The 27,117-nt window shown below is 47.1% G+C and overlaps 1 protein-coding gene, 1 non-coding gene and 1 pseudogene across 2 annotated transcripts; all 3 read left to right on the top strand.

The window, feature by feature from the left end:
- TRNAY-GUA (transfer RNA tyrosine (anticodon GUA)) lies at positions 1 to 83 on the top strand. The gene has a single exon. It is a non-coding gene; the product is annotated as a tRNA-Tyr (tRNA).
- An 834-nt stretch (positions 84 to 917) lies between these two features.
- Positions 918 to 5,262, top strand: LOC127307002 (NADH-ubiquinone oxidoreductase chain 2). Its single transcript, XM_051337699.2, has one exon. It carries the CDS (start codon positions 3,284 to 3,286, stop codon positions 3,875 to 3,877), a length of 594 nt encoding a protein of 197 aa, XP_051193659.1. The 5' UTR covers positions 918 to 3,283; the 3' UTR covers positions 3,878 to 5,262.
- Positions 5,263 to 15,092: 9,830 nt separating this feature from the next.
- LOC127307003 (small ribosomal subunit protein uS4m-like) lies at positions 15,093 to 16,716 on the top strand (annotated as a pseudogene).
- The last annotated feature ends 10,401 nt before the right edge of the window (positions 16,717 to 27,117 follow it).

Raw genomic sequence — 27,117 nt, 5'->3', positions numbered from 1 at the left:
GGGAGAGTGGCCGAGCGGTCAAAAGCGACAGACTGTAAATCTGTTGAAGGTTTTCTACGTAGGTTCGAATCCTGCCTCTCCCACTTGTTGTAGACTTAAGAGAAGAGAAAGTAGGCGGAAGCCTAGGAGGGCCAACCGAGCGAAGCTCTTTTTTTTGCCGTGCCGTGAAGTGCAATTTTCTCGTATGCGTTTTAGAGAGGTTGTCGAAAAAAAGACGATCTATAGAGATTCCCCATCTATATCCAATCGAGAATAGAAGCGACTCGCTTCCGGCGTCGGCTTGTAGTCTCTGCAGTCGGCACACGCACGCGCCCGCCATCATGCCTCCTTGGTTCGGGACGAAGCCAAGCGAGACATACGATAGACGAAGGAAGCGCCCACCCAGCAGGAGGGCTAAAACCTGTAGTTTGGAAGTTGCAAACTCCAGCTTCGAAGCTGGAGTTCTTTAGCCCTTTAGTTTTTTCTTGAGCGCCTTGCGCGCTCAAAAACAAGCAAGGGATGAGCGCTTTGTTGCGCCTGCGGATACGTTTTCTTGCTGGGGAAGGCTAGTTTGATCGAGGATTGGATTGGATTGGAGAGGAGGGAGAGGTGGAATAAAAAGCTCGGGATGGATTTTGGAGTCTTTGTGCGAGCCGTATGCGGTGAGAGTCGCACGTACGGTAAGGAGGGGGGTTCGCGTCTATACGTGTAGTGTGGTGGTTGGGCCTACCCACCCTATTTGTTCCATGATCTATGGGTCTACTGGAGCTACCCACTTCGATCAATTAGCCAAGATTTTGACCGGATACGAAATCACTGGTGCTCGATCTAGTGGTATTTTTATGGGGATTCTTTTTATCGCTGTAGGATCCCTATTCAAGATTACTGCAGTTCCTTTTCGGGCGGCTGTAGGACGGACGGCCCCCTATAGGTAGTAGGGTAGGGTGGGTGGTACCGCTCAGATAGCGGCCAATCCTCCTAACTGCGCGCGGGCCGGGCTTAGAGCGCGTGAAACTCATCACTACCTCGTAAGGGCGTTGAGACCATAGCATGTTACACAAAAGCGCCGCTTTCTCAGGAGTGTTGTCACACAGCTGCCCGACTAGAAGAGCTACTCGCTCTGTAGTGTTGTCACACAAGATAAGCACGCCGCCCGCCTGCTGGCCGGGCGAATCGAAGTTATCTTCCGGTCAACTGTCCACCCAGTCAAGTGCAAAAAACACAGTGGAATCACGCAACGCACGCTGCTGGTGTGCTTCCTGCCCACGAGGAAAGAAGAGCGACAAGGTTCAGATTTGACTGTTTGCAGCATGGGAGCTGATTACCCAAAAAATCCCTGGGAAAAAAGAAAAGATATCTCGGTAACGAAAACCATAGGAGGCTGTATTGGCGAGATCCAAGGGTTCACAGCAGCCCAAAAGAAAAACCGCCTGGAAGTCCGAGGACCTTTAGTACCGTACCGAACCAGCAGCCTTCGCGCCAAGCGACGACCGCCCTTGTCCCTTTCCTTTTTCCATTCAGCCTACTTCTTAGCTTTGTTCCGTCAGTCTAAGGCAAAGCTTAAGTGGTTTGCCTACCTTACCCACTTGATGAAAGGGAACGAACTTCGTTTCCTTGGCGGCTTTATGGATGGATTCAGTCAGCCTCACTCCTTCCTTTTGAAAAGTGACGCTTTGCGTCTTCGCTTCCGAGGGTTAGGGTATAGGCCGTTTCGAGCAAGCTTTCGCTTTTTCTCCCGGCTTTCTACAACTTTAGCTTTAGCTTCCAAAGGCGACCCAATGACCTTTCCGGAATTGGAAGTATTCGTCGCCCTACCCTAAGAAAGAAGTCACTATAAAACTGCTTGCCCTCCAGAAGTACCAAAGGTGCGCGGAGCCCGGTGAAAATGAATATGTTTGCTACTGAAAGAAGCCTGCCTATTGACTAATATTCGTCTTTAGAATGAAAGTAGCTATGAAGCCCAATCTACTGTCGATTCAAAAGGGGGCATAGTCATATGGGTGGGGTGTTTGTGGGGAGCTGCCTTGGATATGAGGAATTCCTAAAAAAATACAAAATGGAACAAAGGCTAAGTCCGTGACGAAGATCTTTCTTTTCTATCAATAGATAGGAATGAGTGTTCGTTATAGGGGATAGGATCCATCTGCTCTCTCTCTCTCTATTTTCTTTGATGCAATTTTGAGAGAAAGAGCAGTGCGAACTAGAAAAAAAAGAGAATCGGGAGATGATTAAAAAAGAGATACATAGACATCTAAAGTAAAGGGATGTATATATTATTCCTATATATATCATCTATCTATGAAAAAAGTAAACAGAGTTCGTTTTTGGGTTCCCCGAAGCCCCGAATGGATTGGATCGTTTCTGCCAACGAAATGAAGGCCTCGCCCCTTCCGAATGCTTCTCCGATCCTGAAGTTCTCGCGAAGAGAATAAGATGCAGCTCCCCCTCCCTCTGTCTTTTTCCGCTTTGCTAATCTTCCCCTCTAACGCGGGCCGGGCTTAGGCGGGCGCGGGAGGAAGAAAGAAAGTAGAAGAGCGTCTTCTCCTTTGTCCTTTTTTCAGTGCAACACAGGAAAGCACCCTCTTTTTGTAATCCCTGCAGCTTCCCAGAGGCTTTTTTTTGTATTGAACGCATGGCATAGCTAGGACCCCTCCAATCATGCATGTTTGAGCCTATGTTCACCCGGGGCCCAAAAAGGAGAATTCCGGAATGCCTGCCGACGTTCAGATAAGGTGCATATCCCTTACCACTAAAGGAAAGGCTCGACGAAGGGGGGGATATTAGCTGGGTAAGGAAAAAGCTTTCGGAGATTGAGATGTCGATTTGTTTTTTCATCGAAAAGGAAGAAGGCCGAGGGGATAGCAGCCTTCCTTCGGGCTTTGCCTGCCGACGTTCTAATAAAGAATTCCGGCTCGGCCCGGGAAAGCGCTGGCAACAACATAAAGAAAGGGGTCCATGTAGCTGCTGCGCCCGCCCACTGAGCAGCAGGTTCGGCATCTACTACAAAAGAGAGAATCCACTTCAGATAACCACGTCTCTGCTAGGCAGCGTGTGGAATGGCCGAGAGCGGACCAAATGGATATATAATCCAAGCCGAGAGTGGAATTACGTGAACAGCCGTCTGATGGAAAACAACTTTCACGTTCGGTTCAGAGAGCACTTTTTTCGTTGAGAATAAGTCCTTCCCTTTTGTGTGAATTCCCCAGCGGCGAATTAACAACTTGTGGGGCCCTATCTATTCAATCTCTCGAGCCCCAAGAAAACCCCCTCTCCCTCGGACTCAATCTCTCTTTTGACTCTATATATGTGGGCACCTGATATCTATGAGGGTTCACCCACCCCGGTGACAGCATTCCTTTCTATTGCGCCTAAAATCTCTATTTCTGCAAATATGTCACGTGTTTCTATTGTTGCTTCCTATGGGGGTACATTACAACAAATCTTCTTTTTCTGCAGCATTGCTTCTATGATCTTAGGAGCACTGGCCGCCATGGCCCAAACGAAAGTAAAAAGACCTCTAGCTCATAGTTCGATTGGACATGTAGGTTATATTCGTACTGGTTTCTCATGTGGAACCATAGAAGGAATTCAATCACTACTAATTGGTATATTTATTTATGCATCAATGACGATAGATGCATTCGCCATAGTTCCAGCATTACGGCAAACCCGTGTCAAATATATAGCGGATTTGGGCGCTCTAGCCAAAACGAATCCTATTTCGGCTATGACCTTCTCCATTACAATGTTCTCATACGCAGGAATACCCCCGTTAGCCGGCTTTTGTAGCAAATTCTATTTGTTCTTCGCCGCTTTGGGTTGTGGGGCTTACTTCCTAGCCCCAGTGGGAGTAGTGACTAGCGTTATAGGTCGTTGGGCGGCCGGAAGGTTGCCATGAGTAAGGTTGGGAGACCGAAGGCAGTTTTCCGTGCACCGGACACGTAGCTTACCGAATCAGTTGCAACACAGATGGGAATGCATGCTACGAAAGACAGGGTCGAGTCTGATACATCAACCGTCGACTCCATATCCTTGTACGAGTCCACAATCACTACACGAGATGAACCTGGGTTTGGTGAATGGAAGTTGGCCTTAGGTGTAATAGGACTCCCAGTTACTGCGCGCGATCGTATACTGAGGTGCTCCCCGTCGGTTGTTGGAACGACGCGAGCCGGGCCGGGCCTCGATTCCTTTCAAAAAGATGAAGGGACAGAGGTGACTAATTCCCCATCTCATTTGGGGCGGAAAACGAATCGACATCTCGATGTGATACAGCCCTTTCCATTTTCGTTGGGAAAGAACGGCGAAGTCCATCCGAACCCTCCAATGAAGAAATAAGAGGAGAGCAAAGCGCCAATGGCGCGCGAAGCGCATGCGGAAGGGGTACGGAGAAATAAAGAAGTGTGGAGGAGAAGCAGCCGAGCTCATTCCCTTCGCTTCCTGGGCCCAAAGCAGTGCTTTGTTTCCTGGCCAAATCAAGGATTTGGGGCTGATTGCAAAAGATATCTGAATAGAAAGATAGATCCATCCATCTATCCAGATATCTAAAAAAGAATCGATTTCTATTTCATGAAACCTTTGATTCAAAGAACTGCGCTTAGCCCCCCCGCTCATGAAACGGCTCTGCTGCAATGGATGGCAGAGGGTCCGTAGTACCCGAAGCACTGGAGTGACCCAGTAGCCGGGAAGGGGCCTAGAAGTGCCTACTACTACACCACACTACACTTGGCTCTACACATTTACAGAGCTTACCCCTGTCCAGTGTCTGGCAGAACGTTGGGGGCTTCAATCGTCGACTCGTTATCCCCATCTCAGCCCAGGCTAACGGAGCCTTACTTATTCAGGGGAGAGAGTGGAGCCTATCGAAGCACTCTTGAGAGTAAGATCCTTGGCTCCTCTTCATTCTCTACAGGGGTCTCTGCCCACATGGAAGCGGGGCAGAGATGGATAAGATCAAACACGGGAATAAGAAGCATTTGAAATGCCTTTTTGATCATTTTGATAGAGGGGGATGGATAAAGTGGGCAAAACAGACTCACATTTTTCAATCGAAAAGATGGGTTCCTTTTTCGTCTCGACAAAGAAAGAATCATCTTGAAAACGCTCCTAACCCCTTCGTAGGGCCGTGTATAGTAAGTGATCCGAACCTGCCCGGAGCGAGCCCCCCTTAGAGGCAAGTGAAGTTGGTGAGCCGTATGATGGGCAACTATCTCCTGCGGTTCGGAGAGGACTCAGCTGTTAGTTAGTACCCCCTTGGTTTCGGGGTGGACCCTTTCACTCTATTTTATTATATACGCTTAGCGAAAAGAATGTTTTTTGATAGACCTAGGACATGGATTCTATATGAACCAATGGATCGTGACAAGTCGTTACTACTAGCAATGACTTCCTCTTTCATTACTTCATCCTTTCCATATCCCTCTCCCTTGTTCGATCTTACTCATCAAATGGCACTCAGTTCATATCTGTAAGTTCGTTCGATCATTGACAAGGTTCAAAGAAAGGGTGGGCCATTCACCATGAAGGCTAAAAGCGAGATAGGCTGGACATTTTCGCTTACAAAGGCGAAGACAATTCCGCGTTTTTTCAGCCGATTCTCCGAAATTGAAGACAATTATCCTCACTCAAACTTCAAAAAGTCCTTTTTTTTTTATGATGTAAATTCTGTCTGTCTCCTTTGTCCTTCCTAACGCTAGTCTAGTCTCCTTCGTTCCACTCGTCCTTGCTTTTTTTTCTTCTTCCTATCGGTCCCAAGGTCAAAGAAATAGGTTCAGTGGTTCGACCTCCCAAAGGTTAAAGAAAGACATCGATATTAAGACCACTCCCTCCGGATGATGATATGCCCCAACCATCTATAGCCCATGGTTCGTTACTCGGGAATTCGGAGAGGTCAGATGAGATAGATGGGTGTGTTCAAAATGGAATGATCCCCTTTTCTCATGTTTGAATTTCTGTTGTCCACAAACAAATAAAGAGTCCGAAAAGACGTACGCATAACAGACTCGGTACCTAGGTCAATGGGTTCAGTGGACAATTGCGTTACTGTAATAGCGAAGGTATCTATGAAATGCAGTACCAAGGTCAATGAAATTGAAAGGCACCTCTGACAACAGAATCAAAAGGGATTTGGCGGCTATAGACGACTCAGAGGGGTTTTCATAAAGAGAAGCTTTCGCGCAGTACACCTATTTTTCTATAGAAGTGAATGGCCCCTTAGTTGGCTAGTCTGATCAATCGGCAGGCTCAGCCTCTACGTCGTATTCTGATATAGAAAGAAAAGAACCGAACTCCTGGAGGGTGAAAGAAGAATCTCAAGTTGATACTCTGCCAAGGGATCTGTCCACAACTGGTACTTCACATGCCTTAGAAGTAGATTTGAATGAGAATGAATGAAATGAGCAAACGTTACTAGGAAGGTGAACTCGCTATCAAACTACTGCCTGCGCTAGGGGAAGCGCGAAAGAAAAACCAGTTTCAAGATCTGATACCCTTGAAGGACTCCCAGGAATGAGAGAGCAAGTACAAGGACAATCTTCTTATTTTCTAAGGATAGGCGGTATTCCATAATTAACATAGTTCGGTTAGAGTGGATTTGAAAAGCTACAGCAGATCGATAAGTTGCTAATTTAGCTAAGTCAACTCCACTACGGAATCTAGCTCTCCATAAGAGGGTATTCCCAATGAGACAAGTAGTTTATCGAAGGGACCCTCTGTCTGAAGATTGTAGTCCGGATTTATCGGAATAGAATAATGGAATGAGCAGGTGCAGATGGTCAATCTCCATCTTGAAGCCGAGTCTCTCTGTCTTCTTATTTTAGAAAAAGATATAGAGAATAACTCGGTCGATCGTAGAATGATTTCGTGATCTGATCTTCATTTGAGCGAAAGCCGCCTCCCCCATTTTTTAGTCAGTTCGTTTTCTTATGTATACGGTACCTCATGCCTATATTTTAGTTGAGGTAAAAGAAGGATTATTGTATAACGGACGATAGTGTCCTCAAGCCGCATTGATCCTCGTGAAGAGCTGGGAAGCACCTACTATAGGGCTTCGTTCCTTTTACGATCTAGCTTGTGAATAAGAAATCCATCATCCTCGAATTATGATAACTTCTAACCGCAGCCGGAGCCTACGAATGCGAGCACTTCAAAAGACTCCTTAGGGCTGCTACAAGTAAGCGCTTTGGGAGAGAACCCTCGATGTTATTGCTGGAGCCAGAACAAAAACTTGGCAGAAGCACCAGCCAGAAGCCCCTTAGGGTGAGCCACAACCCACTTTATCAGCATTTGTAAAGGTCGATTGGCACCCGCATAAGTTACGACAACTTGAGTACTTTTTCTCCCAAGCAGACCAGAAAGCGGTCTCGATTCGTCCTCCTTTATAGTCGAGTCTACTCTTCTTAGCGATTGACTGTGTAGTGTTCGGGCGGCCAGAGAATCTCGGATGGATTGGATTTTTCAAATAGGTTTTTCCGCCTTGTGATGCATTGCTCATTTTTTTGCTCCAATCTATGACCAGATGGACAGGGGCTGCTTAAATACTAATACAGTAAGTACAATGTTTGATCAGCAAGACCGGTCTCCGCTGCACCAGGATACGGTCTTCCTCGGTCGTTCACTCCTCTTCCTTCGCACGGGCATACCAAGCTCTAAAACCTACTTCTCATTCGATCGATGCTTAAGTACCGGTTTGCTTCTACGTCTACGGTTGAACTTGAAGGCCTCGGATTCCGAAACCTGTAGAGCTTGCACGGTGAAGAACAAGTACGTACTTCATACGAAGAAATGGTAGTCGGACTCCTCTGGTTTTCTCCACAGTAGGAGTAAGCATAATCCTAAAGCCGGCCCAATGGGCTATATTTATGTCGATATTCAATACCACCTTGGCGTGCTCAAGCATAACCATACCATTCTTGTCTATCAGGATCAGTCTTTCCCTCAAGTCACCTTAACATGCTTCTTTCTTTCCTTCACTATGCAGATACAAAACTAGGTTGCGGACGCATAAAGCCACTGATACTATTGGTCAGAAGTATGATTTGACAAAAACGACTACTTTAGCAGCTATGCGAAATGGAAGTTTCCTTCTTCTTGCTTGTTTGGCCGAGAGCCCGTCCGAAAGCAGATACAGATATCGGGGAGAAAGCAGCTCTCTGAGCGATGGATACCGATCGATCTCGATTATTTTCATTGATCCTGGCCTATCTCCATAGCGCTCACCCAGAGGGAATTCTCTCATTTCACTCAGCTCTGGGCCGCATCCATCTGGTTGGCATGAGAAAGAAGGCAATTCCTTCCTTGGGTCAGATCTCCGTTCCCATACGTGGGGATGGAAGAAAGAAATGATGGTTTGGATGAGCAATTGGGAAACACACACGGGGTCATGGATGGCTAACTAATGTGAGATGCATGCATTTCGGATAGAATGTCACACTGGCTCTGGAGTGCCCGGGGGCGATAGATATATAGATATATAGAAGGAAGGGAACATCGTCTGCGAGCTCTCTCTCCTAATCCACTTTCTTATTGCAAAGGCTCCAACAGAGCAAAGTTGTACAAAAAGAAGTATGCATATGGTCGGTCCCCTTCGAAAGGCAATGGAAAGCAAGGGTCCCGCTAGCATTGAGGAAGGAAGCGGTGAGACCAGTTCAGCCATAACCTTGAATGAATTTATATAAGCCAGGATCTTGTACCGGGTACGGAGACTCTCTAGTGATGCTCCCCTACCCCCCTCTGCCTAGGGTAATAAGCTGGAGTGATAAGCTTAAGCTAATAGCACATAGAGAGCTAATACCATATCCCGCCCGGCTCCGCCTTTAGCTGACCCAGCCCGGACTTCCCCTTCAAGCGTTCAAGAATAAGCATGGGAGTCGAATAGAGATGGCACTTGGAAACTACCGTTGGTATTTCAGGTTTCACATTGTACAGAATTAAATCATCGATAGGGCTCGCCCCGAAGAGAGGATGCCGCGCTTAATATAAAATTGTTTAGTTTAGGCATTTAGCTTAGCTTAAAATAGATATGTAACATGATGTACTTACACGTGCAACCACTCCGTCTTCTAGACCGGGGTCATAATTGAACCCACAACAAACCTCAGATGATGTGACTTCTCCACCCTCTAGGCAATTCAAAACTGGTCCCATTAGCTCGAATTTACTAATGTTAGAAAGGAAGACGAAGGTGCCAAAACAAAGCATTTGTTTCAAGCGCTGTCGTGTCCTTGAGCTTCAAAGTCTCCAAAAGAGCCCTCTTGATCGAGAAGAGTAAGCATTGCCTGGTGAGGAAGAGCGGAAGCATAGGTTTTTGGATCCTAGCGAAGGAGTTTCAAGCACGGATTACGCTTCTAAAGAGCACTATTTGGCTTGGCCCCTTCCTGCCAAAGATTTGAGATAACTAAAGCGACTCGCAGTCAAAACTGGTGGAGCCAACGCCAAAGAGGAAATGTGTAGATAGTAGGTGAGCGCCTAGCCCCTTAGTCTTTCGGATCGGAAGATTCATTGGTTTCATCCAAAGGCTTCTGTCTCGTCTTCCTCAAATTGTTGATCGAGGATTGGAAATCAAAGACATTGCTAAAGCAGACGCCTACCGAACGGGAGTTCTTGTACCTGCTAGAACGGCATCTGCTCGAACTTTTGTTTCTTAGAAAAGAAAATATGAACTCACAATGTGCAACAGAAATGTACCCACCGGTTGAGAAACCACCATAGTTGGATGATTGCTCGCGCTAGTAAGACAGCTTTGACTCTTCTTGATCGTGATCTGGTGATCGGTCACACCCTCTTTAGAGGTTCTAGGCCCTGCCTATTGAGTCATCTACCACAGAAACAGAGTCTCGTGATGATCCTGGTACAAAAGGTTCGTCAGGCCCGCATTCAGAGACTTCTGCCTCAGACTCATATCCATAAAGATATTCTCTCGCTTTCTAGCTGTACCCTTCTTCACACCCACCACGGAGGTTAGAGATTTCCCGTTATCAACATTGTCCAGGCAGGACTCTATTTTTAGAATGCTCGGAGCCAACCAAACAGTTTGCTACGTCCCTCGAGAAAATCAAAACTTCATTGGAAATTAAGGACCAACTTAGGAAGGCACGGACTCATACTTTGTAAGGTCGAAGTCTACACATAAGAAAATAACTAGTGCCTAGGAATACCCCCTTCTTCACCAAAGGGTGCGGTTAACTAACCCAATTCACCGGGATCAGACGCTATGTCAGACATTTAGCTAAGACGTTATGCTCTTTTGATTGAATTCTAAGAGAATTCAATCCCTAATTGGGCGTACCTTCGTTGACATCGAAACGCGCTCGCTTGAAGCCCCTACGGAGGCGGGTTTGTAAGAGAAATAAGAGGTGAATTAGCGCAGTTAAGAACTTCCTAAGGGCTACCACCGGTGGCCACCTCCAATAATGGATCAATTGGAGCTTATTTGTTAAAGCCACCACCCTGGTATCACAGATCCAACTTGGTTCAACGAATAGAAACAATAATTTAAAGGGATAAATATTAATGGCCGCCGCATCGCTCGTGTAATTTGCTAATCAAAATGCAACATTTAAGTGCATTTCAGTAGCTTGAAAACGAAGTCATTGCTACTGGCTTCACTATTTTAGAGATTACTCTGGGCAGAATCCACCGACTTCAATAGCCAATTGGACCACTGCCTCCTTCAACAGGAGTAATAAAAATGCTTTCTACCGTCGCCTACTTCTCCGGGAGACCAGTCTAAAACCAACCAAAAGGTGAACAAAATAAGTCATAACAGAGGTTTCGAGAGTGCCCAACTTCACCACCCGCTCTTAGATTCAAGAATTCGTGGCCTGAGCTTCATTCATTGATTTATTCGGGTGCATTCCTTTCGCACCCCGGTTATGAAATTCCGTACTCATTAAGTGCTGGCCCCCTTCATCGTCAGATTTAGGTTCACCGCTAGCATAGCATTCTCAAATGCAGATTGCTCCCCGCTTGAGCTACCATACTTTGTTGGATTTACGACAGACCCCCCCTATCATAGTTGTCCCTATAGATATAGAGATCGCCCTGGTGTTATTAGTACACACCTACCCTAGGGTACCATTCAAGGGAAACGGGAGGTTTCAACCTGTACCATCCAGCGAATTAAGACCCCTCGCCAGGAGCTTCCCCTAGAAACTTTCTTGCTTTCATCAATCAATCGAAGTTCAATTTCATCATCATGAGAGCTGTTCAAAGCCGATCCTAGCGTGTTTTAATGGCATTAAACACAAAGACATCACTAGTATTTGCGCACATGTGCTCCCGCCTCCCTGAGTCATATACCAAACGCAAATCCAAAGGAAAATCATTAGGTACCCTTTTCCTCAAATGGGTTTGCCAGTAAAGAGTACGAGATGGACATGTCAATGCTCGGTCGATCTTATCAATCATTTTAGCACGGCATAACCACTTTAAAGTCGGTCGACGTGTCACCCACCATCAAAGGTAGAAAAGCCCCTATTTGGGGCGTTAAGCCCGTTGGTTCCGAGAACCCAAAAGAGTAAATCGACCATGCCTTTATCTTCACATCGACCCTTCATCAACAACTTTATTCAAAAGCGCAGGATAGCCCAGCTCAGGGAGAAGGCCCGTGACTTACGAGTAGTAAAGGTGGTAACAAAAGATAGAGGCGTACCCAGCAAATGTAATAGCCCAAGGCGTTTGTTACTTTTCTTATTGAAGCAGAGAGCCTTGGCCTAACAGACAGAGGCGGTAAATAGGACATGGCAGATACAGAGCTTCCGCTCGGTCGCGAATAACTTCTTTATTAAATGTATAAGTAGGCACGGGGCCTAGGGTCATAGCCCGGCTCACCGCAACAGATTTGATTTCGTCTGACCCGACTGTCACTCCTATTTCTAGAAAACGTTATCCAAGATTAAAGGATTGATACGGGCGTGCTTCCTTGCAGAGGGTTGTTTTAGACACCTACCCACCAGAAACTTCGCTTTGCCACCCAGGTATAACCAAAGCCTTCCACAAAGGAATATTTCCTACAGGGTCCATCACGTGTCCAGATACCGGTGCATCCCTTGCCATTTCCTCGATTCCCGTTGAGAAAACAATCGATTGACCATTTTAGGACCTATTCTGAAGAATATAGAGGTATCGAAGATCTAGAAACGATGCGATGACTCCTGTTCGATCCTTTTCCGATGAAATGAATGAATTACCACGCTTTCCGCCGGCTAATCTCTTTTCTTTGAGCCGGTAGCTAAAAGAAAGTCCTCGCCTGCTCTTAAAGACGATGGATTAGAAGAAGCATCGGTATTGATCTTGATAAACTCGGTGTAGCTATCCAAGCAATATTCAGTAGGTCTTTCTTATCTTAGTAGATAAGCTAGCGAGAGAGTGTAAGGATCTCTTATACCTAGTCCGGGTTCAGCTTGGTCTTTCTTAAAAGAGGTTTCCTGAGTAGCAAGTGCATAAGAAGAAGGATGAAAGTCCGTCACATGGTGCAAGACCCTGTAATAATCTGAAATATCCCTGTACGTAGTAGGCATAAAAGAAAAAGTAAACCTATTCCTTTTCCAAGCACAGAGACCATAGAGAATAATCAAATAGCGAAGGCCAAATGGAGAGTAAAGGAAAATAAGGTCATTCTTCTGTCTAGCTTCTGGTCGGTGCCCCGGATCCCTACGCTACGAGCAGAGGATGAGAAAATCCGCTAGGCCCACCCTAGGCCTACTTTCTACCTCTTTCCAGCACCTTAGGCAGTAATGGAGAGTGTCCCGGCAGTCCAGTCTTTTCTTCTACCAGCTCTAGTGCTAGCTTTCTCCGATCTCTCTGTAGACAGCATTAAATAGGGGTAGGTACCATATTCATAATACTAGAAGGTGATCCCTGCTTAGAGACATGACTGCGAGCTGTTTGTTACCTGATTGTCACCGAGCTTGATGCTGCTGGTCTTCCACCTCACCCATAATGTTGAGGAAACTTGACCTAAGCGGAAATGGATTGCGAAACCATTGATTCTTTCAAAACCGGTGTTTCTTACTCTAAAAAATAAATGATAGGGTTTAGGTCGCTCTTACTTTCTTAGCGCTTACCGGATAGAAATTCGTATTTCTCTCCACTTACTAAATAGGGGGTGCGGAAGGGTGAAAAGATGGAATTAAGAATGATCTACGCCATTGCCATTCTTCTCTAATCACCACTTCTTCCTTCAATATCTCCTCCTGGCGCCAGCCAGTGAGACCTTTCGTTGCATCCTCCACCTACCTATCCCCCTTCCTGTTCAGGAACCAACTGGATCAAAGTGAGGCAAAACAGCGTCTATCTCCTAGAAATAGTCTTTGTCGAGCTCAAGCTCAAGATAGTTAAGTTTTTCATATGGCCAGTGGTGAATTGATACTTTAACAGCGAAAAGTGCACCTTCAGTTGGAAAAGAATGCGCGATCTGTTTCATTCGGCTAGGGGCTCTCAACCATTCTTTCAGGTCAAGCGGAACCATGACTCCACTCGTTAGGTCTGGTGACCCTACAAATATTATATGTGAACCCGCGAGAAATGTGCTTCAGTGCTGCCGTGCTTTAGAGAAGCTGCCGTGCCTACCCCACCCCAATTGGTCGTGCTTTTCCTGTTTCTTAAGCCACGCGAATGAATAGGTCTGCGTTTGCTCGGAGGAAGGTGTTTAGCCAGAGCGTTTCTCAGCTCAGACAAAGCTTCTCTTTACGTGAAGTGCCACGGTTCCTTTTCCCTCTTGACCCGGCTTTTCCTATTCTAACGGTAAAAACTTGTACTGGAACGGCAGCCCAGGGTTCGATCTTTGTTACCCCACTGATTGTGCGATCTTCTAGGCCGATATTGGCTTACGGAAAAGAAAACTCCTAAAGTGGCAGATTTTGAAGCAAATCCTGAGCTTCCATCAATGAAATTCCATTCAATGTGCCTGGGGTGTTAATCCCCTCTGTTATCAATAAATGAGTAGGCGCTGAAGACGGCGAGTGCGGCGCATGAGGACGGCAAGGATGAGTTGCGACTCAAGGAGCACAGAATGTAAACAGGCAAGTACCCGCTGTTGATGCATCGTCGGAGTAGGAAAGGGAAAGCCCTCGAGCTCTAGCAGCTGTCCCGCGTGCATTGGCTTAAGAAAGGAAGTCGGCACCGGGCAATCCGGAATCGATTATGCGCCTCTTTTCCTCATTCAAAAAGAAAGGACTTGTGCGAGTCACCCAGCAATGGCTTTTCACATCGATGATGCATATTTCCAATGCTTTTTTAATTACAATAAAAAGATGAAATAGTTCACTCTGGCATAATCCATTGCAAGATCCGTTCATATTAGCTATCTACTGCCTGACTTGCCCCACTTACTAAATAGGGCTCATTACATTCATGGAGAGAAAGGTAAGCGTGTAAACAAAGCTAGCTTCTGCCGGAAGAGAGTTGCTTGCCTCTTGCTGCCACTAAACCCCAATGTGAAAGAAAAGCAAGGCGATCTACCGAACAAACATTTCCTTTCTTTTTAATAAGATAACATTGGGAGAATATTCCTGGGATTTGTTTTGTACCGATTGAATGATTTCGGCAAGCTAAATCCATTCGTTTGGGATCCTTTCTTTCTCCCCTTTTTATACTCAAAAGCCGTTGCCTTTCCTACTCGAAAATGGCTTGCTCCAATTATTAAATAGGGCGGAGTTGTCCTTTCTTACTCGATAGCCTTTGTGCTTCCCCTATTTAATAAGTTCAGATGGGAAATGCGGATAAGCTTGAGAACAGACAGCTCTTCACTTTAAAATCCACCCCAGGTATCTCTACCTGTAGGCAGAGGGTCCTCGTTCTTCTGGAGATGCCGCTGGCGCTGCTGAAGTGGATTGGGATGGCTGCGCCAAAGTCTACTGATCTATTAAGAATTTGCAACATAAGCTTTAGTGCCTTGCTATGGCGAGGTCGTCTCCCCGCCAGAGTCGGTGAAGCTTGATAGTATCCTCGCATGAATTCACATACGTAAGATCCCGGTAATCTTCAGGACCATGGACATCGTGAACGAACTGGCCTCTCAATCCTGATGGTGGTACCCATTCTGCTAGTGCGAAAGCTGTTCCCGTTTCTTCGTGATCCGATCCGGTATCAGCGGATACTTGATTCCCTTCCGGCGAACAGAAAAGAGAGATACGAAGGAGTAATGACGAAAGGTTGATTGTTCGTATGTTCAGTGATGGCGAGCCTGGAACCAATCAAAAAAACCTGAAAGAAGATGCGTAGGCCTTCAATCATGGTGCAATGAATATCGTAGATAGAGTGATTTCGATCTCATATAGCTAGCTGGAGTCTTTCCTTTCAAAGTGAAACGATTTTCCTTTTACGTTGAGATATTTGAATTGGATTTTCTTTCACCACTACTATCGTAACGCACAGAAAACACTGACGTTTCCGCTCGCTTTCAACCACTGCCACTTTACCTGAGCACTGTGACGCAGTCGGTCAAGTATGGAGTTTCTGCTAGTATATCAAGGACTTATGAGAACTGAAAAGCAAAAAAACTAGGCAAAGGAATTCTCATAGTTCATTGAATTAAGGGAGGACCATTCGTGGGGGGTTCGTGGAAGAGTTGGGTTCGATTCCCTTTATACGCGATGTGGCGAAAAAGACTGATTCAACGAAATATGCCATGCCAGCTTTCAGATTTAAAACGTGTCGTCTACTTCCAGGAAATGTTCGGAACAGAGAACTTTCTCTAATCCAACGCCGCATTCTCCGAAGATTGAGGAACAAGAGGAGATCCATTAAAAGAAATCTTTCTCAGAGAGAAAATCTAAACAGTAACATCAAATCACAAACTACACGAAAGTTGTCCATTTATTATGGGGATTTACCCATAAGGGAGATGCACAGAGGAAGAGAACGAACTTCATATATCCCTTTTTTACTCAATCAAGAAACAAGATCGGACGTGATTCCGGTTCGTCTCCATTTTAGTGACACTCTTCCTCAAGCAAGGCAGCCGATAAGTCATCGAAGGGTTTGTTTGAATAATGGACTGGTAACCATTACTCATTTGAAAGTTTCCCACGGTGATCTAATATCTTTTAAAGAAAATGACGCGAGAACCCGCGGTGAAGAAATAAGGAGATCTTTCTATATCGACATATCAGTTGGAAAAATCGTAGGCAAATTCCTACCGGCCAAAATCTGGAGAAGAACAAAAACAGAATGGTTCCGCTTACTCACAACTCAGAGGGGATGCCGCTTACTACTCAAATCCTTATTCATTTGGATCTTAAAGGCGCTTGCCAATTTATACCTGCCAGGCAGCGCCTTCCTAGTAGGATTATTTGTGGGTCTATTAGCGGCAAGTTCCACCGCAATGGCCGCGGGTCCCCCCGACTGGATGACCGGGGATCCAAATGAGAGACTCCTCCGTAAGACCGAGAAGCAACTTCTAAAGGTCAGCGAGGAGTTGGATCAGGTGACTGCCCAAGCTGTGGCAAACGCACAGCTGTTCCCTTTGCCGTTACCGGGTACAAATGCGGCGGAGCAAGCTGACACCATCCGTTCCATTCTGGAACATGATCTGGATGGTATCCATCTTAATCAGCGAATTCGAAGAATCCGGAAATGGCTCCAACCGGGAGAAATCGATAATTCCGAAAGCCTATTCTGGGTCCAAATAATTGATCAACTCAACAGGTTGATGCCTTAAGACCCTTACTCGCACGCATATGTCTGAATTCTTTTTTCCTTTGAATTACTCATTTTTTTGGAATTTCGCACCGGAAACTTTTCTAGGAGAAGTTCGAATCCGTTCCGTTCGGATATTGATCGGTCTTGGTTTGACATGGTTTACGCGTTACTGGTTCCCGGAAGAGTCAATTTCTCCATTAGCTAAACCCTTTATTACCCTACCTTTGGACTCGTATTTTGTTTGTACACAATCAACGGAGGCCCCCCCGACATATGTTGCAACGTCTTCAATAGCATGCTCTTACTTCGTCTTTCCCTTAATAAGTCATCAAATTTGGTGCTTTTCGATCCCCAGTTGCTATGGGGAACAAAGGCTGAAATACAATAGAATCCTCCATTTAAGTGGTTCTCGCTTCTCCTTGTTCCTGCTCCTAACTCCTCCCCGGGTAGTTCCCAATGTTTGGCACTTTCCATACTTCGTGGGTGCAACATCAACAAATTCGCTCATGATCAAGTTACAACCTAAGATCTATGACTATATTATGTTAACTGTTCGTATTTTGTTCATTCCATCGGTATGCTCTCAGGTACCTGTAATTGTGATCTGTTTGCCAGAACCAAGGGGTCTTTCTGTGGAAACCTTCACGAGCAATCGTCGTTTTTTGATGGTTTTTCCGCTTTTCACAGCTGCTCTTTCCACACCCCCGGATATCTGGTGCCAAACCGTCGCCCCTTTCCTTATATATTCGATAATCGAGTTTGCTATCTTTGTGGCATTGATTGTACAAGTTCGTGAAGAGGGCTGGACGAGTAGAATGAGGGAAAGCGGCTCGATCGAGAAAAAAGAGGAGTAGACTAGCCCCCCTAGAACTTTGTTTGAAAGTCACTATCAATGAATTCCCGAGCAATTCTAAACCAACATATGCTCCGTATAGACGGAATCTAAGATTCAGATTTTCTATTGTGTGAAGAAAAGGTCTAGACGGAATCTAAGATAAGAACCTAACAAAAGTTTTGCGACTCCTCTAGGCGAAGAAAGGCGGGTCCCTGGCCCACCCTAAGTCAGTTCGAATCTGACGAGTCGTCTTACTCGTGTCTATTTTCTTCACGGAGACTCTGATCAAAGAGCAGAAAGGCAGAAAGCTGGTGTTTAGAGATGAGAAGTGGGCTATATCCCCAGGGGACTGAACACTTGTTTCATCTATGAAGAGTAGAGTAGCTATCTCGAGATGTCCATGCTGAGATTCAATGGTGGAGTTTGGAGCTTCGAACCTATACTGAGCTTTAGACGGATCTAGTTTTCAAGGCACGGGTTCAATTACTTTCCTTTGTTTGCTTCTCTGTAGTGGAGGTAGGTACTATCAACATCACTTATTTGTTACTCTGAGGTCGGAAGAAGGCAAACCAAGGGTTCCAATCCGGAGAAGGAATTGGTGCGTAGATATAGATCGTCATGGTTAGGCTCACTACTTATAACAGTGGTACGTGAAGACTGGTATGCGCAGATTGGACGAAGACAGTCGTCCGCAACAGACGGGTGTTTCCAATTCAAGTCACTACTAATGGAGCGAGAGGAATTTGAATAATTTGAAAGAGAAGGCCACAGGGAGTGATCACGAGTGCACTTTCGGGCTTCTGGACCTGGAGTTACGGACATGTCCAGATGACGGTATGTTGTTATGCAGGCGTATCCATCTTCCTTCATCACCACCTCTCTCCCGCACCCCACGACGATGAAAAATGTCCACAAGGAAACCGTAGTCGCCGCCCACGCTGAACGTCCGGTGACTCGAACCGTCGAGCTCAGAAACCGTACGCGCTCGTCGCGAGCGGAAAATGATTCAGAAGCGGCAATGCGCAAGGCCACCAATCTGCACGCCGATCCACACCTGCTCCGCCAGACAGTGCCGAAGGTAAACGCTCTTACTCGTTGCGCACCGGCAGCACGTCGTAGGCCCCTGCACTACGCTAAAACGATGTTTCAATTGCCAGGCAGGGAAGCCGTCAGTTCTGTGCCGCATACGCCAAGTATCATATATCTTCCATTCAAAGATACTGTCCAGCAGCAACAACCAGGTGTGTCCCGTGCGTTATCTTACATCCTTTCGTAGTCCCGCGCGCTTACTTTTGTCCATCTTTTCATGGTTCTGAGCTTGATCTAGAAATTCACTAACTCGACCTATCCCTTTCCTATAAAACATCGTATGGTAAGATAAGGACAAGGCTGGCTCAAAACCACACACATGAACAAATAGCTACTCTTCAGAGACTAATAACAAAAAGACCGTTTCGAAAAGAGGGAGGGCGACGGTCGGGCGATTCCAGGGCGACCTGGGGCCGCCGGCGTAACAGGAGCTGATATCGGCGACGGCGCTTCTCCTGGGGGCCCTCCGGCTCCCTCGGGAATGGCGTTCGGGCGCCTCGGAGAGGGATCAGGCGAGTTGGAGATTTTCAAGGTGCGGGCGTTGCAAATCGTCAGACGATCGCGAGATCCGACGCGATGTCTGCAATTTCTAAGGAGTAAAGTCGCGGCTTTCCTCGAATTTGACATCAATAGTTCGTCGACTCTTGGGGTTGAACAAGGGACAGCCGTTGAGGCAGTCACCCACTCGAAGTCACCGGTCGACGCCGTCGCGGCGGACGGCGTTGTCGTCCCGTCAAACCAGGTAAATGCTTTGGATCGGAATTTGGCGGTGAGTGAGGAGGAACTGCCGGTGCCAGAGCCAGCATCGGCGCCGGCGGTGGATCCTGTTTTCGCTGCTGGGTCGAAGATACTGCAGGAGAAGGAAGAAGTCCCGATGGAGGAAGGCATACTGGAGATTGATCTCGATCGCACTACGTCTAACACAGTTCAGCTCTATGCTCACGAGGCTATTGTTGATAGCACAGTTCAGCTCTATGCTCAGGGGGTCTTTGTTGATACCGATGGGGGAGGCGCAAGTGATTTATCCAGTATGTGGTGTGCGCACTTTGAAATCAATTTGCTAGCAGAGTGTGTAAAATTTGTAAAGGGGCAAGCGGAAGGCGTCCAGTTGCAAGCAACGCATATTGTAACTGGATTCACGTTTGATCCTGGAGTGCTGATTTATTCTTTGAGACATCGAGCGCTGAGGCCCAACAACATAGAAATTTCGTTTCAAGGAAAAGCTGCATCAGAACATAAGGAACAAGAGAACATGATGATTGGCGAGGGGGGTAGAAGCGCTGCTGCTGGAGAAGACTCTGAGGATGACCACATTGTCACTGCGGCCGTAGGAGATGTACTGCAGATAACAACTATGGTTGAAAATCTGATTGTGAATGAATGTAGGAACAATATGCTGGAGTCTACACCAAATCCTCTAGTGAATCCTGCTAGTAAGACTGACCGTGCAGCACGCGTCCAGGAGGCTACAGACAACCTGAAGCGTACCTTTGATGGGGTTCGAGAGTTGAGGAGCCAGTGGGAGAAAAGATCTGCAAACCCAAAAGCCAGCCCAAAAATAGTCAGAGCACCAAGGACAGGCAAGAGAAGGAGCCAACGGTGGGCACGTCACCAGTCACGCCGGAGCCAGCCGGCAAGGAGCAGCCTAGTGCTAAAACTGTGTCTGACTCTGAATCTCAACGCTTTAAGGTTAGCCGTGTAAACTATCGGATTTTTAAACATTGGAGGGGCACGGTTAACCAGCTTCGGATCTGTGAACTACATGGTACAAAGGGTGTCGCTGAGCTGCGCGCTAATAGCCTCCTGGGCAATCGTGTTGCGGAGTTTGAAAGGGCTCATGAGCATGAGGAAGTAGAGTCTAGCTGTGAAGTTTTACTCGGACCAAAACACATCAGGTCAGAGGAAATCTCAATTGCTAATGACGGAAACATGTCGGGACCTCACGGCGAGGCCCGACATGAGCAATGAGTCTTGCAGGATGGAACTGTCGGGGGGCGGGGCAATCCCCGACAGTTCAGGAACTTGTCTGTCTCGTGCAGACACATCACCCCAGTCTCGTTTTTTTGTGCGAGACTAGACAACACCCAGACCGTGTGCGTAATCTGAGGTATCGACTGGGGATGAAGGGCTGTTTTGCAGTAAAAGGAGATGGCACGGGCGGCGGCCTCGCCCTCTTCCATACAGAGGATGTGGAAGTTGAGCTTTTATCGTTCAGTCATCGGCACATTGACGTTCACGTTCAGGGAGGCCCATTCGGAGCGCGATGGAGAGGGACTTTCATCTATGGAGAACCAAAGCCAGCCGAGCGTCACAACATGTGGACTCTCCTGCGCAGAATTAAAAATAAATCCTCTGAGCCCTGGCTCATGCTTGGTGATTTTAACGAGGCGATGTGGCAGGCCGAGCACTTTTCCAAAACACGTCGATCTGAACGACAAATGATGGATTTCAGAGAGGTGTTATCCCATTGTGATGTACATGATCTCGGCTTTAGTGGGTTGCCCTGGACCTTCGACAACAAACAACAGGGTGACCGCAACGTTAAAGTCCGTTTGGACCGGGCACTGGCCTCGCCGGCGTGGTCACAACGTTTTCCCGAGGCAAGAGTTCAGCACCTTGTGTCCTCTCGCTCTGATCACTGCCCACTGTTAGTCTCTCTATCACAGGTTCGGGAGGAGCGTAGGTGTCAGCCGATCAGGCGCTATGAGATTATGTGGGAGCGAGAACCTTCGCTTGCAGCAACCGTGGAGGATGCCTGGTCACGACGAGCAGGGGTACAAGACTTGGGTGATATATGTTTATCTCTTCGCAATGTTATGGGTTCGCTGTATGATTGGAAAAAACGGCATTTTAAGCCTGTCTCCAAGGAGCTTGAGAAGAAACGGAAAAAGCTAGAGGATCTGATGCCTTCAACAGATGCTAGGAGTGAAACTGAACGGAAACAACTTCTCAACGAAATGGACGAGTTGCTGTACCGGGAGGAACTCATGTGGATGCAACGCTCGCGCATTGCATGGCTTAGAGAAGGCGACCGAAACACGCGCTACTTTCACCGCAAAGCTACTTGGCGCAGGAAGAAAAATAAAATCGCTAGACTGCGGAAGCCTGATGGTACATGGACAGAGGATGCCAACGAAATGGGTGATCTGGCAACATCTTTTTTCAAGCAGTTGTACACGAGGCAGGATGAGGTTGATCCCACTGAACTATTGAACCTGTTTACACAGCGAGTTGATGATGATATGAATGCTACACTATGTGCCCCTTTTTCTGAGAAGGAGATAAGCGATGCACTTTTCCAAATTGGGCCTCTCAAGGCCCCCGGACCTGACGGCTTTCCAGCGCGCTTTCTTCAACACAATTGGGACCTGCTTAAAGAGGACATCACCAAAGCGGTGCAGGCCTTCTTCAGCTCGGGCGTGCTGCCTGACGAAGTGAATGAGACGGCAATAGTCCTTATTCCAAAAAAGAACAATCCGGAGGAGCTCAAGGATTTTAGGCCAATTAGCTTGTGCAATGTTGTCTTCAAGATCATATCCAAGTGTTTGGTCAATCGCCTTCGGCCTCTCCTGCACGACATCATCTCTCCAATGCAGAGCGCGTTCATCCCGGGCAGACTTATAACTGACAATGCCCTCATGGCATTTGAGTGTTTCCATGCTATACAGAGCAACTCAGCTGATCGGTCCAAGTTTTGTGCCTATAAATTGGATATGGCTAAGGCATATGACCGCGTGGACTGGCGTTACTTAGAGGGTGTAATGACGAAGTTGGGCTTTCAAAGCACATGGATACGGTGGATTATGCAGTGTGTTACCACCGTGCAATATTCTGTTCGTCTCAATGGACATGTGTTGGACACCTTCACGCCTACACGTGGTCTGCGCCAAGGCGATCCACTTTCCCCATACTTGTTCCTTCTAGTGGCCGATGGTCTTTCTAGGCTGATTCAAAAGGATGTAGAGGATGGCATTTTAAGTGAGCTCAAGATCTGCAGGCGCGCACCTGGAATGTCCCACCTCTTATTCGCTGACGATAGCCTCCTTTTCTTCCAGGGTTCGATTCAACAAGCCACAGTGGTTAAGAACATTTTAGACAGGTACGAGAAGGGCACGGGCCAGCTAGTGAGCCTCGGCAAGTGCTCCATCATGTATGGCCGCAGAGTGCCTGACCATGTGCAAGCTGAAATAAAACAGATCTTGCGCTATGATACAGAAAGCTTCGAAGAGAAGTATCTTGGACTCCCTATTCCGGAGGGTCAGATGCGGAAAGGAAAGTTCAGATCCCTGAAGGAGCGCTTTCAAAAGCGGTTGAGCGACTGGGTTGAAAAGTACTTATCAAGTGGGGGGAAGGAAGTCCTTATAAAGGCTATTCTGCAAGCCCTGCCCGTCTATGCCATGAGTGTGTTTCAGTTTCCTGCCGGCCTGATAGAGGAGCTGAACCAAATGATTCGCAATTTCTATTGGGGAGACGAACATGATCGAAGGCGCATGCATTGGCTCTCTTGGGACAAGTTGACGCAACCGAAACTAAGTGGAGGGATGGGCTTCCGTGACTTCAAAGTTTATAACCAAGCCTTGCTTGCTCGCCAGGCTTGGCGACTTTTGCAGTTCCCTGACAGTCCATGTGCGCGTCTTTTGAAGGCCAAATACTATCCTGCAGGACATCTCCTCGACACAGCTTTCATTCAGGATGTGTCCTCGGCCTGGAAAGGAGTGATGCATGGACTTGAGCTCCTAAAACAGGGAGCCATTTGGCGCATTGGGTCAGGTTCTATGGTGAAAATATGGCGTGACAACTGGCTACCGCGAGCAGATAATCTGAAGCTATCAGGGATGAAGGAGAGGTGCAGGCTGAAATGGGTGTCCCAGCTGATTGACCCAGTGACACGTACCTGGAACGAGGCCATAATCAAACAGTATTGCTATCACCATGATGCTGAAGCCATCCTGCAAATCAAGCTACCGCAGCGAGTGTCAGAGGACTTTGTTGCCTGGCACTTTGAGACCACAGGCGTCTTCACAGTCAGAAGCGCGTATTGGCTGGGTATGCAGCCCAAATCCCAAGCCCTTAGTCGTGGACAAAGTAGTGCTGAACCAGATGGAGAAAGGAGCATATGGAACCTAGTTTGGAAGACGCCGGTCCCCCAGAAGGTGCGGATTTTTGCGTGGCGTCTAGCTACTGACTCGCTGGCTGTCACCGATAGTCTGCATCGCCGCATCCCGAGGATTGAACCGACGTGCCCAGTGTGCGGATCTGAGAGTGAAGATGCCCATCATTCCATGGTGCGCTGCACCTTGGCCCGAGCTCTCCGCGATGGTATGCGCCAAGTATGGACTTTGCCACGGGAAGATGCATTTAGATACACTGGCCAGAATTGGTTCCTTCTGCTACTAGATGGTGTGAGCAAGGACATGCGAATCAAGCTCTTGTTCCTGTTGTGGCGTACATGGCACCATCGGAACAATGTCGTGCACGGAGATGGGAAGGCATCCATTGCTGCGTCCGTTCCGTTTCTTCAGAACTATGTGGCCTCAATCCATCCAAATGTGCCAGAACCTGATCGAAAAGGCAAGAAAGCTGCGATGCTACTCCTAGCACCGGCAGCTGAACTGGTGACTGTGGCGCCATCGAACTGGCAGGCACCAGAGGCTGGATGGATCAAAGTCAATGTGGATGCTGGATGGAATACGTCTTTTACTGCAGGCGGGGCTGGCATGGTGGTGAGAGACTCGACTGGCTCGGTGTTATTCTCTGAATGGAAAACGTTGCCACCATGTGCTAGTGCGGAGGAGGCTGAAATACTTGCATGCCTAGAAGGAATTCGCTACCTGGCTGCACACCCGCAGTGTCCTGGAGTGCTTGAGACGGATTGCGCAAGGATCATTGATGTGTTAACCTCTACAGAGAAGGACCGATCAACCAACTGGAGTTTGCTGTTGGAGGCAAAGGCTTTGCTGGACTTGTTGCCAGTAGTGAAAGTGTGTAAGGTTTCTAGGGTGAGTAACAAGGTGGCGCATGATTTAGCGCAATTAGGTAAGCGTGAGTGTGGTGTGTTGCATAAGGCCGTTCCTCCCTGCGCGTTGGACTCCCTTTTGCATGAGTGTAATGCCACTGTTGCCTAATTAATAAAGCTCACCCAGTTCAAAAAAAAAAAAAAAAGGACAAGGCTGGCTCACTTGGAAAGGCAGATGAGGCTCTGATACCTACTTTATACTTATAACGAGCATATGCCTTCCACAGAGAGTGCGGAGAGTTGAGAATAACCGCGTCTGCGGCTTCCCTATAACGAAAGTCCAGTGCCTTCTAAACAGAAGAAGCGGAACATGGTGAAAATCTTAGTCTTGTGAATAATTTCTATATTGGGCCATGCCCTTGATAAACTAACTCTTAGGATTTGGTCTGGTAACCAAATACCTTATTGGGGATGTCTGGGCAGTGACAGTACTTAATGATATGGGAGTCTAATCTCATAAATGTAACAAAAAAACGTTATCTTCACGAGAAAAACGGAATAAACCCCCGTCTTATGTGCGCCTAAAGTACACAATACTTAGGAAACAGGATCGCCATAGCGCCCCTTCTTAACTAATACCCTCTCTTCTTGTTTGTTGGTCAGCGCAAAAAGCAGTAATTCGAAGTTCTTGTAATGACAAGTCTCCTCGGCAGGCACCCCAACCACCTTAGGTGGAAAGCCTAAGGAGACCCCTCGAGGAAGCAGATCGAATTCAATCAAGTGTGACTATTTATTTCCCCTTCCTGCGTGCGGGTAGTGAGGTATCCATGATTTAGGATATCTAAGCCCTACATACAAGTTTTAATAAAGTGCTCGCTTCTAGACGATTGACGGGTTGGGGCATTGCCGGTGCAGGTTTGGTCGCCAGAGATTATCGAGGGAAGTTCATTGCTGCGGCATGCAGGAAGTACAGCAACATCAGAGATCCTTTTACAATTGAGCTTATTGCGTGCCGTGATACTGTCCTGTTTGCCAAGGATAGGGGCTCCGGGTGAAAGTGCAGATGGAAACTGATTGCCAGATGGTTCAATCCCTGTGGCAGGATAGGCAGGGACAGCGAGCTGAAGGGATCCAGTTGTTGCGCTCGATGCAGGTTCTGTTTCAGAAGTTCGGTAACCATCTGTCGTTCCTTGAGCCATAGATCCAAATCAGGAACAGAGCAATTGACCGGTCCCCATTGACGAGGTTCATGGCCATACAAGATCACAAAAGGAGAGTTCTTGATTGCCGAATGGTGGTGTTATACCAGTACTCAGCGAGAGATAACCATTGGCTCCACTTGTGAGGATGAGCGTGAACTCTCTCTAGCTAAGGCGTTGGAAGCAGGCATTAAGTCAGCACCGGAAGATGTTTCATAAAATTCCCGCTCCTTATAGAGCTCGTGTGAAACTCAGAACCATACTGATCCGATCTTGCGCAGATAGGTAGGGACGATTCATCCAGTAACCATGCCTAAAATCATAAGCTGACCCATTACTTCTGTAGGTGCCTCAATTCTTCCCATTTTCCTACTTATATAACTCTTTGGGGTCCATACCGCACTTGGGGACGGGATATGATTGCTTTCTTAAACAAACCTTTTAGAGCGTTGTCATCTTACCAGCACAGGACTCAATAGTAAGGACTGTCACTGCATTGATATCGCTCATGGATCGTGTTATACTTGGGAAGATCCGGCCCAAGGGGAAGTCTGTTATCCACAACCCAACCTTAGATGAGGGAGAAGTTAACGCTTGATCTTCGACCCAAGACAATGGAAGGGAGCTAAAGCCTTCTTCCTTTTTCAAATTCGTTTATGTGGAACGATAGCTCAAAACAGCATTCCATACAAACGTAAGACACTTTTAGAAGGTTTGGACCTCGCGCGGAAAGGGATGTGACCTTGTTACCCATGTTTCACCTCATCTTGTTTTATTTTAGGTGGGATCTGGATCTCTTAGACGATTTGAGCCTTCTTCTCATTTTGGATACCTTTCTTCTACAATCACTTAAAAATGGAGCTACCGTCACCGCTATGTTCTCGGGACAAGATAAGATCTCGAGTAAGATTTCTCATGAGGATCAGTGTGGCAAGGATCGGTCTAGGTTTGAGGCGTTTCGCCTAAGAGAGCCATTGAATCTCAGCATGGCCAGAGCGAACTAGAGGAGCACGCCCCACCCGTATCTATAACGCACCATTGAGTTCGGTATAACCATGCCAGGGCGGGCAGACAAAGCGTGCAGTGCCAACTTGCTACTAGGTCAGGGACCTAGGCGACAGAACGGAACTGAATCGAAGACTACCAGTTTCCTCTTGTCGACTGGATTGTTATCCATAAGGAGTCGGTCACTCGTGTCCCCTCGCTTTTATGGATCTGTGGGGTCCAAAGATACCATGGGCAGCACCTGGATACGATTCCAACTACAAACTAATGCATAGCGTAGGTCTCCTGCGTGCCTCTAAAAAGGCCGGTTTTCGTGGTCAATAAAATCACAATATCTATCTCTCATAGCCATGAAAGTAGTCATTTTTCATTCTTCATCTGAGAAGTCAAGGAAAGAAGAGTTCGTTTTAAAA

The sequence above is a fragment of the Lolium perenne genome, chromosome 6, assembly GCF_019359855.2.
Source record: "Lolium perenne isolate Kyuss_39 chromosome 6, Kyuss_2.0, whole genome shotgun sequence".
Classification (NCBI taxonomy): Eukaryota; Viridiplantae; Streptophyta; class Magnoliopsida; order Poales; family Poaceae; genus Lolium; species Lolium perenne.
The sequence above is the reverse complement of the archived record's forward strand: the minus strand, read 5'-3'. Positions and strand labels throughout refer to the sequence as shown.